The sequence below is a fragment of the Anguilla anguilla genome, chromosome 9 (assembly GCF_013347855.1).
Source record: "Anguilla anguilla isolate fAngAng1 chromosome 9, fAngAng1.pri, whole genome shotgun sequence".
NCBI lineage: Eukaryota > Metazoa > Chordata > Actinopteri > Anguilliformes > Anguillidae > Anguilla > Anguilla anguilla.
In genome coordinates, this window is record NC_049209.1 from 50,859,976 (window position 1) to 50,874,734 (window position 14,759).

A 14,759-nucleotide genomic window follows, 5' to 3' on the forward strand; every position below is an offset into this window, starting at 1 on the left:
ACACATAAACATAACGTGATAAAAATGTGGGTTTTTTTTACTTAAAAAATATTCAGTAATTATTAACTGAAAAGCTTGTGTTTGTTCACATGATGTTTCAAAGTAAAAATAAAGCGGTATTTCAGTGAATGAAGCGGTGCTGCGCAGCTGTCGTCCGGGGCGGTTACAGTTTCAGTAGGTCACTGCCGCACTTTGTTACGGCCACTCTCTCCAGGCGAGTCTGGGCCTGCAAACAAAGTACAAATTCATCTATCCCACGTCGTTTTGAGCTGAATTTACACCTGCATTACACAACGTACCCCCGTTTAGTTTTGGAAACACTGAAATATTATCCAGTAGGAACCGTTATTACCAGAAATACATCTGGGCTTTCTGATAAGATGTGCAGCGTTTTCAGCATCATGGTAAGTTAACATCACTTCTAGTTTTCATTATAACTGCCTGGCTCTTTTCCACTACTTTAGCCAATGTCCAATAATGTAGGTAGACTGTCACGCTGAAGAGCGAGGTTATTGCGAAGTGAAGTAACTCAAAATACAACTGACATTAGCTTTATAATGAGTTGTGTTACTACATAACGGCCGTAATCACCTGGTTGAAGGATCTGTTAAGATTTCCGAGCGCATGATTGTGTTCGGTCATCTTCTTTTGGTGTGCCTCGAGTTTGCTTGTTTCTTCGGTCAGTTTTCCTAAAACAGAAATGTTAAAAATTTAGCCAGCTACGTTAAAAGAAGTTTCTCGATATTGCATTGTTTACATACAGCTTTAATAAACTGATAAATAATGAAAAAGCTAGTCTAGCCAACGTGAACAAACGTTAATACAAAGCTCTGGTCCGTAAACTAACGTAGTTGCAGTCTGAGCTGTCAAGTCTCTCACTGACAGATTGACAGCAGCTAGAACGAAGTTAGCTAACATTACCTAGCGGACTACAGCAGTTTGCACAAAAACAATATATTAGTCTTTTGTAAAACCAAGAGCATTGCTAGCTACTCATCCTTATCTAGTTGCCACTTTATAACACTAGCTGGATAAACACAGCTAACATCAACTAGCTAGCGAAACAAAGCATTTAAGTAACTTCCATACCTAGCAGTTCAGCGATTTCTTTGTATCCGACTCTCGTCTGTTCTGAAATCAAATCCATCGCAATGTAATTTCAGTGAAAAGAGCCACTCTTCAATCGTACACGCAAGTTACTGTCAGAGTTATTGTCAGTGTAGTGGAAGAAAACAAACTGCAGGTTCTTTTATTTTTTCAAAATACAGCTACCCCGCGCCTTCGTGAGGTGCTTCCGCCGGAGGTGGTGGTTGCCTGGAAACAACTTAAAACAACCTCCCTCGTGGAATGTTTCGCTGTACCGTCAGCAAGCTTGCCGCTGTGTAAATATGGAAGATACTGACTTTAGTAACTACGATATCGGTAGATTGCGAGCCGAGCTTGAACAGGAAACAGAACTTAAGTAAGAATTTATGTATTTTTCTGTTACCTTGTCAGAAAGCTCATGTCATAACCTTTTGCAAACTAACGAGTGAGCAGTGCAAAATTGGATAAAGTTAGCTCGTGAACGCCCACAGCAAGTTAGAGGGCTGCATAGATGCACCGACCAACACAGCATAGCAGGCGTGACTAGCTAGCAACTGTAGCTAATTTCAGTATCCTGCAGCGCAGAGGCATACATCGCACTTCGATAACGATTTAGCTAATCATTGAACTTAATTTGCATGAGCTTTATAGCTAGCATCTATAACGTGACATTAACCAGCTCGTGATTGCGCCCACTCCCTTTTTTATATTTTCAGGGAAATGCTTGAAGTGTCTGTGTCTGAGCTAAGAACTACCATAGTACAACTGGAGAAGAGACTGCGTAATGTACAAGACGAAGGTAACGAGTTAAGTACTCACACAGTTTTTTCTTTTGCTCGAAAATACATACTTTTATCAAGTGCTTTTATTTCAATTATGTTTTGTTATGGTTTGCTGTTCTGTATGGTTTTTTCTTTATGTTTTGGGATTTGTTTGTTATGTGAATTTTTTGGCAACTCACTTTGGTATGTTTCATAATATTTACTTATGTGGTATTTATTATTTTAATAGAAAAAATAATGTTTTATTTGAAAGTTTTTTAATCAGTAAAATACCATTTATTTTACTGAAATTATGCGTTTTTCCGTGCCCATTCGGTTCCAGAGAGCGAGTGGAGGACCAGGTTCGAGACGCAGCTGGATCTGAACGGCCAGCTCGAGCAGCAGATCTGTCTCGTGCGGGAGAAGCTGGAGGACCTCCGAGGAAATCCTGACGGTAAAATAAAAAACTTTCGGCTTTCCCTCCTCTTTATACCTGACTTAGGTGCCTACATTCGGACACTTCACCTATTTCTGTACCCACTGCCCAGTATCAACCTCTCTTTTACTTTTTTTCTGATAAAAAGGGTGTGGCTTCAGGTAGATTAGTGGAACACTGACAGGAACACCTGTATAGGGTAGAGTGAGCATGTGACCAGAGGATGGACACACCTCACTGCTCACCCCCTTCTTGACCTTGTGTGTGTTTGCAGACCGCTTGTCCTCCATACGGGCGTACGACGACATGCCGGCGGTGAGTACACCCGTGACGTAAAACACGGCTGACCCCTGACCTCTCACGTCCCGTTCTCGTGCCACGCAAACCGCCGCCGCCGTGGACAGAAGCGCAAGTAGCGTAGCGAGCTCTGCCGACCCCCAGCATGCCGTGCATACATTTCCGAAACGGAGTGAACCTTTGGAAAGAAAGACTGGGCTTTAGAGGGAAAGGAGGAGGAGAGAGCGTTGCAGTAACGCATGATCAGCATGTTTTTTTTGTCCTTCGGTGAAGTGCCCCTTTAAGGATATAATTATTAAGTGAAGAGGGATAGGTACTGAAACATAAATTTAAAGAAATTCTTGGATTATATAGGTGTGGTATGTCCTTTTTTAATGTGGCTTTTTTCTTTTCTGTGTGATTTTCGGATGTGTTTATGTTTATTTACACTGTAGTTGTACAACATTGTCAATGCTGTGATACCTAAAGAAGTATTTTGTTGTATTTTTGTCAAATGGAAACTGAGCGAAAGTGATAATGAAAAAAGGAAGTGATGTCAGTTATTGTTCTGCATGGACAGGACGCCCTGAAGCGGATCCTGGAGCAGCTGGCCCGAGACAAGGCCAGCCTGCAGAACCAGCTGACGGACTGCGGTCGGAGGATCGTACAGGAGGCGAAGGTTTCCCCTCGTTTAACATTCCCGAAGTCTGATTGCCCAAACGGACTCATGATCCCACTCACTAGGTGCTCTTTATGGTATTAGAGTTGGGAATTCCATTATAACGTGGAATTTCGGGGATCTTGACACAGAATTTTAAAGGAGAGCTCCACCCAAAATTCATTTGTTTTTGGTATGTTCCATCTTACCCTCAGAATAGTTGGTATGGCCCGTATTACATATGGAAAAACCAGTATCTTTAAGAGACCTTTTGAAGTGATGTCATGTGATGTAACTCCACTGCTTATTGTTTCAGAAAATTGAGTTGGAGAGCACTGTCTAATGGGGGCAGATGTGTTCCTGTCTCAATATTTTGAGACGTTCATCTGAACTGCAGCCTCCGCAACATTTTCTAAATCCATATAATCACTTTAATGGGGGAAAGGGGAGGCATTATATCTGTATGACGTCACTGTTTAGGCCGGAGCATCAGTACATTGGCTTTGTGTAGGCTAAATTATTGTATGTGACAAGATGGATAATACGAAACAAGATGGATGGAGTATTGTTTGAGGTGAAGATAATGATTTTTGACTGGAGTAACCCCTTCGAAGTGATGCGTTTCTTTGTGCTTCTGTCTCTCGGGAAGCCATTGTGACTGTTCCGGAAGTTTCTCGTTCACACAGCAGGAGCTGAAACTTATTGCATAACCAATATTGCTTCTCCGTGAGGAGGGGGAATTGAGCAAATTATCTCCAAAGGTCACTGGGATATTAGAACTTTCCGGCGGCTCGGGGGAGAACGTTGCGCGTCAGCTAATTCACGCCTCTTGCATTGTTATAAAAAACCGCTGAACGAGGGGAAATATCCAAGCTTATAATTTTCACGCCATCTTTGCCCCATCAGGCGTACCAGAGAGCCAACGAAGAGAGGCGTGCGTACCAGGCGGAACTCGCAAAGGTGAGGGGGAAAAAAAAAGCCGATCTTCGGTAGCTACAGTGGCGGAGCAAACGTACGCACACCCTCAAAACTTTACGCAAGGTGCTGAGTCAGAGGAACATGTTAAAAGAGTGGAAAGAAAAGACTCGCACTCTCTCTTAACGCTCCAAAAAACAAATGATGATGTTTAAATTTAAACTTTTAATTTAAACGTTTCAACCACACAGGTCTTCATCATGACCCACATGTGGGAATACCGTTTCACTCTAATGCAGCTCAGTCTGGATGCTCAGAGGTGTCGGTATAGGCTAGTCATCCTAATACAAGCCCATTGCTCACAGCGTGCGACTGTGAATCTCCTGTAGGTGGTGTGTGTGCTACAGTAACACTATGTTTAGGCACTCTCATTCAGAGGGACTTACAGGGCTTGCGTTTTTTTAACACACAGTCCATTTATACAGCTGGGTTTATACTGAAGCAGTTCAGGATAAGTACTTTACTCAAGGGTTTAAACAACAATGCCACACTTGGGAATCAAACCTGCAGCCTCTAAGTTAAAAGCCCAGTTGCCTAACAATTATATTTCAAATTTATGATACAACATAAAACATTGTAATGTGGTTTCTAATATTAATGCTTTTAAACAATACTGCCTGTCACAGGACTCTCTCAATGGCAGTTAGAATTACTGTAGGATTTTTCAGATGCTTATTATGCGGTAAAGAGTGTTTGTGTGATCAGGGTAAAACCATGAGCAGCAGAGTTTGGCCTGGTGTGCTGTGATCTGGAATGTGTTGGGGAACATGATACCGGACCTTATGGAACACGACTGGGAACATGTTGGGGAATGTGATGTGGAACGTGATGTGGAATGTGGAACGCGACATGGAAATGTGATGGGGAATGTGATATGGAACGTGATGTGGAACGGGATGTGGGACGTGATGTGGGACGTGTGGGTATTGCACGCAGGCTTCGCCAGCCCTGGGCCCCTGCAGGAGGCAGCAGCAGATGGCCAGGCCTCTGGAGGCAGCGGACAGCGGGATGAAGAGGTGTGTACTGCTGCATGCTAATGTGGGCCTCAGAGCCCTCTCTGGGTTAAGACCTGACATTAGATCACTTCTACAGAAGTTCCATGCATGTTAAAACTAAGTTTGCTTTTTTTTTTTTTTTTGGTATTATATCAATTTCAAAATATCAGTCATTTCTTTGCATAAGTTTTGGTCATATTTCAGTAAGCGATATGAAATCACTGAAACATCTCCTGTAAAACGTGATGTGTTTTCTCGTGTGTTTAAAATGCGTTGTTTGTGTTTTTTGACAGTGTTCACTGTGTGACCCTTTTTCGCTTTCGTGTACCCGTGCTTTTCTTCCGGAACTTTCCTCAGGGCTCTCGCCACGCAGACCCTGGAGATGGCCGCGCGCGAGCCCGTCGGGAAGCCCGCGAGGACGTCTACGACCTCCAGCCGCCTGCCAAGGTTAAAGCGCTGAGTCTGAGCGGGGGGAGCGGTTACAGAGAGGAGACCGCGGCGCGGTCGCCATTAGCATGTGAGGCCCGTTCGTTTCTCTCACCACACAGTATCCAGACGTCTCCGGTCAAAGCTAATTTGCAGTTGCTAATTTTTTCCCACTTGGAAGTGTGGAGACGACTGGCGGCGAACGTTAGCTTGCGAAACAGAAGCTGCGGTATATCCAATTCACATCGTGTTCAAAGCCCAGTGGCAGTTGGGAATTTTAAGCAGCTCGAATGAACAGGAATGGCAGCTGTTCTGAATAGGTTTTGGCTCCATTAACGTGTAGACTTACAGTATTGCTAAACCGAGACACTGTTTACTCAACGCTGGTTAAAATAAGACGCTAATTACCTGTACAGAACGTGTGATGAACAATAACCCCGATCAGTGCCTTTTTTCGATTACGTATCTTGGCTTCACCTCTAGTTGTAAAATCCCCACAAAAAATCCAGTCCGAGTGCATGTGATTTTGGATGCACCTTCCACACACATACACACTGTGGAATTTGCCTTTGAATATCATGCATATATATAATGTAATATAACCCCAGTGAGAATCGCACCTCTCCCGCAAACACCTGTCATGCAGTAAGAGGTGCGGAAACACTCTGTGATTAATTCTTTTATGCAAGCGTAATGATTTTGTACAACTTGTAACCAATAATACCTGACCCACATAATGCCCCAAAATGAGCTATGCAGAAAATCCTGCCTGGAGATGCCTTACATTGGCCTTCCTGTTCCCTCTTGTATGAGTAGCACCCCAAGCAGTCGTTGTTTTTAACCTGTTTATAGACTATTGCTTTGGTCAGAGGCAGGTTGGGAGGGGGTCTCTCATTGTTTCTTTCCACGTGTTTTAACCCTATAATGTGTGACATCACAAGTATGCGATTAGAATGTTCTTCGCTGAACATTCTAATGCTGATGTCACAATCACTACTGGCGATTGAAAGCAACCGAGTTCTAGAACACTGACTTAGAATGTTGAAAAGAACATTCCAAAAAAAAAAAAAAAAAACCTACTCTTCAAAGGACTAAAGTGACTTATGGGTCGTGACGGCCAATCCAGCTAAGTGCACTGCGGCGTTCTCTCACGCGGTTGCGTGTGCCTGTCGGAGTGGGAGTTGCGCGGGAGGGGGGGGGGGGGTGGGGGGGTGGGTGCTCTAATCAAACCGCGTAGGAAACCCGCTGAGTCAAATGTGTGTCACGCACTCGACAGACCTGGCGTGGGATTGCTGTTACGCCGCTACTCTTAGCGGATCCGCTCACTCCAGCCTTGCAGCCATTTTCTGCCTCTCCCTCAAATCTTACTAGCATTTTAGATAGATACACGCGACTACATCCATCGCCATGTAGATCTGACCATTCTCCCTCCGGTCCGTGAGAGTTATGGGGGTTCTCCCGAATGGAGATCTTGTTTCGCTGATGCCTACAGTACATTTACACACACAGAAACTGTGTGAAAACTTGACAAATTTCAACAAATATTACAAAAATTATTATGAAAAATTAATTATTATAATTTTTTTAAAAAGACTTTTGTTCTGTTTGTTTTATATTGCATTCTAACTTGTTTATACACAAGAGCATCTTCTAGGCACACACTAGTGCTTTATCTAATGCCAAGATTTAATCGCCAGTGTGATTTGGGACTACGTATTATTAGGAAATTTGTATTGAGCATTAATTCAGACCACTCAACTGGCCCTGTACCTCTGAAATGTGTTAAATGCAATTTCTGATTTGATTTGTTGTTTTTTATTATGAATAATGCCTACTTTTATATACCAGTTGAAGACATTTCTATTTGATTATGCTTTTGCTGCCATTTAATCTGTATGAAATTAACTGAATTGTGTTTTGCTTTTGTATTCTGCTAATTATTTTTAACTTCTCAGCACCCTGGCACAGCTTGGTGTAAGGAGTGCTATATTAAAAAATATATATTATTTTTTAAATAAATAAATGAATTAATCAAACAAATTGACTCAATGAAGGTGAGCCTCTGCACAGAACACATTATTGCAAATAACAATAATTTATTTGGCAATAACGATATTCAGTTGAGTTCAGTGAAGTTCTAGTACAGACACAACTGACCAACAACCGGGTAAATACATAGTGTGACACAGTTAGAGGGGGGTTAGGTAGCAGTGGGTGGGCTTTGGTAATGGGTTTTGTGTACGCTCCAGATCTGGTTGGCATGCAGCAGTAGCAGGAAGTGTCCATGCCGGGTGTGTAAAGGGCTCATGTGGGGCTTTTAATTTGACACTGACCTCTCGTGAAGACCAAGGTCACTACCTCAGCCAGACAACATGATACTGCCGGTACTGTGACATCACTGAGGTGCTTTTGCCACATGTTTGTTACATGCCAAAGCTCTGCTAAGCAGGCTAGCTTCACCCAAGGTCACCCCTATCAAGATGGCTGATTGGTGCCATGTTCCAAACTACTAGGGAGGAAAGTGGCTGTTTGGTTCACAGAGGGGAGAAAATGTAGGTCATTGTGTTTGACTTTACCTTCTCCCCTTGTCTTGTTTTAGAACAGCTTGTTTCCTGGACCAGTGGTGTCTGGACACTCTTTGGCGCACGCACACACACACTAACACACACACACACACACACACACACACACATATCTCATCAGTTCGAGTGTGAGTCCCCACTGCACCTGTAACCCCTCCCTAGCCTTAGTTGTCTGGGACAGGAGTCGGCCTGTCGTTTATAATTAATGCGACGTCTTCAGCATTATTAATTAATTTGCTCACCTGCTGAGGGCAAAACAAACATACCCCTCTGTCCGTCTGTCTGGCATTCTGTCTTGCCTGTGCGAAAGTCCTTCACCGAAAGCTTGGTGTTTATTTACTTTATTTACTTCCCCATGTACCTGGAAAAAAACATCACCATTGGCAAGACAACCTAATGGAAACTTCTGGAACTTTCTGGTAGGTAGAGCATCCAATGACTTGCTTGGGTTTTTTTTTTTTAACAATCTACTCCACTTATCATTCACATATAAGATAATATTCCTCGTCTGCCTCTGAAACAATTCTGACTCTAAATTAAGAATTAAGGTCCAAATCCAGCAAGGACACAGAACAACGGGGATAAAGAAGGCGTTATTAAGTGCATTCGGTGATGCTGTCTGGAGCTGTAACCCATAGGGGATGAGTTCTCCCTTCCTAGTTGGGACTAGTTGGGACGAGAAGACTGATCTCCGCCGGCCTGGTACAGATTCGCACACTGGCTGACACGTCCGGGCGGTCTGTGGCTGTGACGCAAACGGAGGTCCCTCTGGAAAAGCGCGCGACGCTTTCTTTTACCTGGCTGCCGGCTCGAGCTAAATTTAGAACGGAATTTTCCCATCTGAGAAAAGCGGTAGACTAGACATATGTATAAAAAAGGACTGCAGTTCAGCCGATATGGATGTAAATACCGGCAAATTAAAGCTGACAGTACGCAGTTTAACCTCATATCCATTGCTTCATTTCAAATCCATTTCAAAACAGCAAAAATCGTCACTGTTCAAATACCTACTGCCTGCATTGTAAATCCATTTATTGTGACAGTTTGCATATGGAAAAGTTTCTAAGTATGCCTACATATAGCCAATCAGACTGTTGCGACAGCCACCACCCCACCCCCACCCCCCGAGCTTCAATATTCACATCAAAGAGAATCATTTTTATATTGTACACAAATATCTGCGGTTTATTTTAAAAGAGGGCACATGAGCTGAAAGTTTCTACACCTGAAAGTGCAATACTACATTTCCCACGGAATGCATTTAGGATGGAGGCCCTTCTCTGCATGCACTGGCGTCCACAGCCCCGCGCGTGTGATGCGACAGGCCGCGTGCAGAATGAAAATACGGTGGATGAAGTAGCCTATAGGCTACAGCGCAGTGAACGGCAGTTTGTGAGTGGATTTTCTGTCTTTGCACCGTATCGTGGGCTGTAGCCGATTTACTTGCGTGTCTCCTGTAACTGAATGTACACGTAGGCTGCGACTACGGCGCAATTTAACGGTAAAATGCATTCTAGCCCTTACAGTCTACCGCTGTCACGAATATTTGCATGGGTCAGTGTAAGCACAAAGAACCTAACCAGTGATTATACCTCCACGCATACCTGTGCAGTAGTTTTTGCAGCTCCTCAGTGTTGTATCTGCGATATGAGCGCAGGAGACGCGAGGGGTGTGGAATGGGTGTGATGGTTGTGGACGTCTGAATTGACGGCCTGCATTTTAATGAGGGACGGGCCAATGTAAATCACGCTCGTTGCTAGGCAGCTGCAGCCCCACCTCCTTCGTGTCACGAACGCGAGCTGAGAGCACGAGACAAACAAAAGAGGCGCAGGTATATGCTGCCACTGACTGACAATTGCAACGCGAACGCAGTGTAGACTAATCAACGTAGTAGTCTACTTTCCGAAGATCATTCTGATTGCAGGATTCACAGGTTTACGCAAAGCCTTGACAGGATCAGCGAGGACACCACCGCAAGGTAAACATTCAAAGGGATAAACTATTGTGTAAACATAGCTATCGGGGATCCTTCGCATCTGATAAAATAATCGTAGTCTTTCTTCTGGACTGTTGTAAGTCTTGCATTAGCCAGGTTGGAACAGTTCAAGACTAGCACGCATGAGAAAAGTCGCATTCAACACACACCGGCTGCGCCTCATGTTGAACCATGCTCCGTATGTCAATAAACATCTATCAGATTAAAATAGACCTAATTATGACAACGCAATGACAGATGTTTTAACGTTTTAAGGTTTCCGAGACTGCAGTTGTCATTTTCCAGTTCATAATTTCCATGGCAAACAGCATTTTATGTAGGCTATCTATAGACGGCGATTCCATGCTCTATATGTGCTAGAGACTGTCTGCTGTAGGAAAGAAGTAGGATTTTTATAAGTTATGGGGCATAGTGCTTAAAGTAGCCTATTCATAAAATGTTCCTGTTCAGTATTTCGTACCGAAAAAACGTCTGTATTGCATCTAAATGTTCCGAGTTTGTAACTATCTATAATGAAGTGACAGACGCACGCAGGACAAGGACCGGTTTACTAAGAACAAACTAATCTGTCGCTATTCAGAAAGTTATTTACAGACACACAGCCTAATGCCCCGTGTTTGTCTATTTTACTCCTGCTGTTTGGATTCACGTTTACGTCGTAATATCTTTTTCTATACACGCAGCCCACAGATCAGTTCATATGGCATTGATAGATTGAAAAAAGCCCGTTGACAGGGCGCAGCAAGCGTTACGATGAGCACAATCGCTCGGAAAACTGATCCGAAATGTGATCCAGTTAGGCTACCAGAGCTGCGGCTATTTGACCCAAATTAAGTTTGATCAGTGCTGTCGTCTGCCGTTGTCTTCCGTAGGTTCTAAAGTAGCTGCGCCTAACCGTCATTTGGGGTTTGAGATAGAGATGGAGCTGGAGCATTTTGACGAGCGGGACAAAGCCCGGAGACACTCGCGCAGGGGCTCGCGACCAAACGGCTTTCCCAGCCCGACCCACAGCGCCCACTGCAGTCTGTACCGCACGCGCACCCTGAAAGCGCTCATCTCGGAGAAGAAGGCTTGGAAGGTCCGTTTCTACCGCAACGGGGACCGTTACTTCAACGGGATCGTGTACGCCGTCTCCCAGGACAGATTCAGGTCCTTCGACGCCCTGTTGGCGGACCTGACCCGCACCCTGTCCGACAATGTCAACCTGCCACAGGGGGTTCGGACCATCTATACAGTCGATGGCAGCAAAAAGATCACCGGCATCGATCAGCTGGTTGAAGGTAAGCAACTCCCTGTGAGGCAGGGAGTGCAAAAACTTTGTCACTGCCCTTAACGTTCTTACGCACTGGCTCCAGCATAATTCGTTATTACGTTCATTTCTGAGCTCTTTTAGTCAAATTGCACTATATTAAATCTTCGCTTGGCTCGGAAGGTTGGACGGTAGCGATTTGGAGTAATTGCTTGGTGAGTCAGCGATTCTCCGCGTTTTATAGCCGCCGGCACGGGCAAACTCGCAAGTGACTGGCAGCCTTTCTTGGCACCGTGCTCAGTGTCCTGAACGGAGAACAACTGGGATGGATACTTCAGAAGGAGTTCGAGAACTACAGGAGAGAGAGAGCGAGAGAGAGAGAGATTCATGACATCACACTATATTATGTAGCCTACATTGTAATGTGTTTAGTAAAGCTTTGGCAACATGTATACTGAAATATGTCATGCCAATAAAGCATTTTGAATTTAAATGAGAGAGAGAGAGAGATAGATCCACGCAACCAACCACCTTCAGTAGCAATTTCTGACTGGCTGCCAGTTTCATCTTGGCTCTGGATGATGGTGTGTACAGCAGGTATTATGATTACACCCCCCCCCCCCACCCTCCTCACCCACATGCTGCCATCACATCATGGGCTCTGCTGAGTATTTCACTAGAACACGTAAGACCAGTTATCAACACTGCTGTGTGTTTCTTAATGAGACAGAGAGATAGATGGTTTGTTTTACCCATCTCTGTCAGCTAACGGATAAATGTGCTTGTTGATATTCTGCGGATGTTCCAGAAGCTTCTCTAGACCACCTTTTTAGGAGGGAGGGGGAGGCAAAAAGTGAACTGGCTCTTTTCTGCCTTTTCGATTCCTCTGAAGTGCCCGGTCAGCTCTTTGTATACACCCAATCAGAACATTTTTTTTTTTAGGTTGTTGGTGTTTTTTTATTTTACTGATTATTTAAGACCGGGCCAGTCTGACATTGACAGTTGTCTATGACCATGAAATGCACTTTTTTGTACGTCGCTTTGGATAAAAGCGTCTGCCAAATAAATGTAATGTAACATGGGCAGTGTGACATTCTGTTTTGGGTTACGGAAGTGGAGCTGAGTGCTTGGGGGAAGGGGAGAGCTGCCAGTCTGTGGGTGAGGCACGGTGTGTCTCAGCCTAGCTTGTCATAGCCCAGCGTGTCATAGCTCAACGTGTCATAGCCCAGCGTGTCATAGCCCAGCGTGTCACAGCTCAGTGTCTCACAGCTCAGCGTGTCATAGCCCAGCGTGTCATAGCCCAGCGTGTCACGCTCTGAGCTCCCTCACACAGCAGGTGTCACTCACACGGCTCACCTGGGATGGGCTGAGCTGCAGCTCTAATCAATAATTCACTGTGAGCTCAGGGGGAAATGTGCCCTACAGTACGCTATGCTACTACTGTAATTACACAGACACAGACAGAGACACACACACACACACACACGCAAATGCACATACGCACTCACACACAAACACACACACAGAAATGCACATGCACACACACACACTCACACATACAAACACACAGGCATGCACGCACAAACAGACATGCCAGCACTCACACACGCACATACACACACACACACATGTATGAAGTACTGTATTTGTTTTTCCCATTAAGCCGTTTGATCATAAGAGAGGCCTTATGTATTTGGTGATCACTGTATTCCATCAGATAACTGAATCCACGTTTGGTCGATTCAGTCAAAGATGGGTGAAAATTTCCCATATAGTCGGCCACTGTACCACTGTTGCACTAAAGGATTCTGGGAAGGAGCCTTATACATCTGGGCGGCAGTATGAATCAGCAGACAAATCCCTCGTTTGACCGATTTTGAAACTGCGTGACCTTGAAGGGATTTGAGCCGATGATGTCAGAAGACCCCTTGGCTTACACGCGGCTCTTTGAAAATGGGACGTTTCATTAATGAAGAAGGCGCAATTAACCTCCACTCAAACAGTCTCTCGTCCTGCATTAAATCAGACAGATTTTCTTCAGAGCTTCTCCGCACGGCTAAGACTATCAATGAATATCAGGGGTTCATATTCTGGTTAATCATTCCTGAGCTCTCCCTGCTCTGGGTGATAATAAATTCATATGCTCCGATATTCCATTAGTAACGGCTTCTACGTTGGATTGCGCATTGTGAAAGATGGGTATGTCCTGTGTGTTGACCTTAGTATATACCAAGACTTCTACTACTGCTACTGCTCCTACTGCTACTGCAACTACTACTTCTACTACTGCTGCTACTACGGTATTACTGCTGTTACTGCTACGGCTACTGCTATTACTGTTACTACTACGACTACTACTACTGCTACTACTGCTAATACTACTACTATACTATTGCTATTACTGCTATGGCTAATGCTACTACTACTACTACTAATAATAATGATAACTATGATAATAATAATAGGCCCTGCGATTGAATGGTGACCAGCCCAAGGTGTGTTCCTGCCTTTCACCCATTGTTTGCCGGGATAGGCTGGTGCTCCCCCCCCCCCCCACTACTCTGACCAGAAGTAAGGCTGGATGGATGGACAACAGTAATAATAATATTGTATCATGCTGATTCTGTTTATTCACTCGCAGGCGGGAGTTACGTGTGCAGCTCCATCGAGCCGTTCAAGAAGCTGGACTACACCAAGAACGTCAACCCCAACTGGTGCGTGAACCCGAGGGCCTCCGGGACGTCCCGGGCGCCGCCCTCGCTGGCCAGCGCCATGGGGGGCACCCCGGAGACCCGGGAGGCCAAGGACTTCATCCGGCCCAAGCTGGTGACGGTGGTCCGCAGCGGCGTGAAGCCGCGCAAGGCCGTGCGCGTCCTGCTCAACAGGAAGACCGCCCACTCCTTCGAGCAGGTCCTCTGCGACATCACCGACGCCATCAAGCTCGACTCCGGCGTGGTCAAGAGGCTCTACGCCCTGGACGGGAAGCAGGTAGGAGGGGAGGGGCCGTGTCCGTGTCCTTGCGTCTGGGGCGTCCCGTGTGGTTTTTTTTATTTTCAGGACTTTTTAAGGTTGGGTTTCGTCAGAGTTAGGACCCAACAAGTGGATATACGTGGAACTAGGCCAAATGTAAACTATGCACAGATGTCAGGAAGTGTTGGCTTTTTTTTTTTTTTTACATTGAGCTGTCAATTCACGGAACAGCTTGCCGTGTTGCGTGTAGCATGTAGCATATAGCATGTAGGCCACATAGCAGATGCTGAGACCATCTGGGAGTTCAGTCCCAGGTTTTTACGCGGTGCTGGGTGCGCTCTAGCCCTTG

The 14,759-nt window shown here is 44.9% G+C and overlaps 2 protein-coding genes and 1 long non-coding RNA gene across 5 annotated transcripts in view; 2 read left to right on the plus strand and 1 right to left on the minus strand.

Moving 5' to 3' along the window:
* Positions 1–55: 55 nt before the first annotated feature.
* LOC118235870 lies at positions 56–1,248 on the minus strand. Its single transcript, XR_004766929.1, has 3 exons — positions 1,090–1,248; positions 592–689; positions 56–226 (listed from the first exon to the last, which is right to left on the minus strand). It is a non-coding gene; the product is annotated as an uncharacterized LOC118235870 (long non-coding RNA).
* Positions 1,249–1,288: 40 nt separating this feature from the next.
* ccdc169 (coiled-coil domain containing 169) lies at positions 1,289–6,809 on the plus strand. Its single transcript, XM_035433738.1, has 8 exons — positions 1,289–1,462; positions 1,803–1,885; positions 2,191–2,301; positions 2,558–2,598; positions 3,140–3,238; positions 4,124–4,177; positions 5,129–5,208; positions 5,545–6,809. The coding sequence occupies exons 1-8, from the start codon at positions 1,389–1,391 to the stop codon at positions 5,645–5,647; spliced, it is 645 nt and encodes a 214-aa protein (XP_035289629.1). The 5' UTR covers positions 1,289–1,388; the 3' UTR covers positions 5,648–6,809.
* A 3,183-nt stretch (positions 6,810–9,992) lies between these two features.
* Positions 9,993–14,759, plus strand: part of dclk1a (doublecortin-like kinase 1a) — an 84,944-nt gene continuing 80,177 nt past the window's right edge. For all 3 annotated transcript variants that reach the window (XM_035433732.1, XM_035433733.1, XM_035433734.1), the window contains exons 1-3: positions 9,993–10,173; positions 11,064–11,471; positions 14,082–14,428. In XM_035433732.1, the coding sequence (XP_035289623.1) occupies positions 11,111–11,471; positions 14,082–14,428 (708 nt within the window). In that variant the 5' untranslated portion in view covers positions 9,993–10,173; positions 11,064–11,110. The remainder of the gene's footprint in view (positions 10,174–11,063; positions 11,472–14,081; positions 14,429–14,759) is intronic.

Excerpts from the sequence above, each read along its gene's own strand:
- ccdc169 (XM_035433738.1), top strand. The coding sequence starts at position 1,389 with ATGGAAGATACTGACTTTAGTAACTACGATATCGGTAGATTGCGAGCC. Across the intron at positions 3,239-4,123 it reads GGATCGTACAGGAGGCGAAG|GCGTACCAGAGAGCCAACGA; the intron begins GTTTCCCCTCGT and ends TTGCCCCATCAG. Across the intron at positions 4,178-5,128 it reads ACCAGGCGGAACTCGCAAAG|GCTTCGCCAGCCCTGGGCCC; the intron begins GTGAGGGGGAAA and ends TATTGCACGCAG.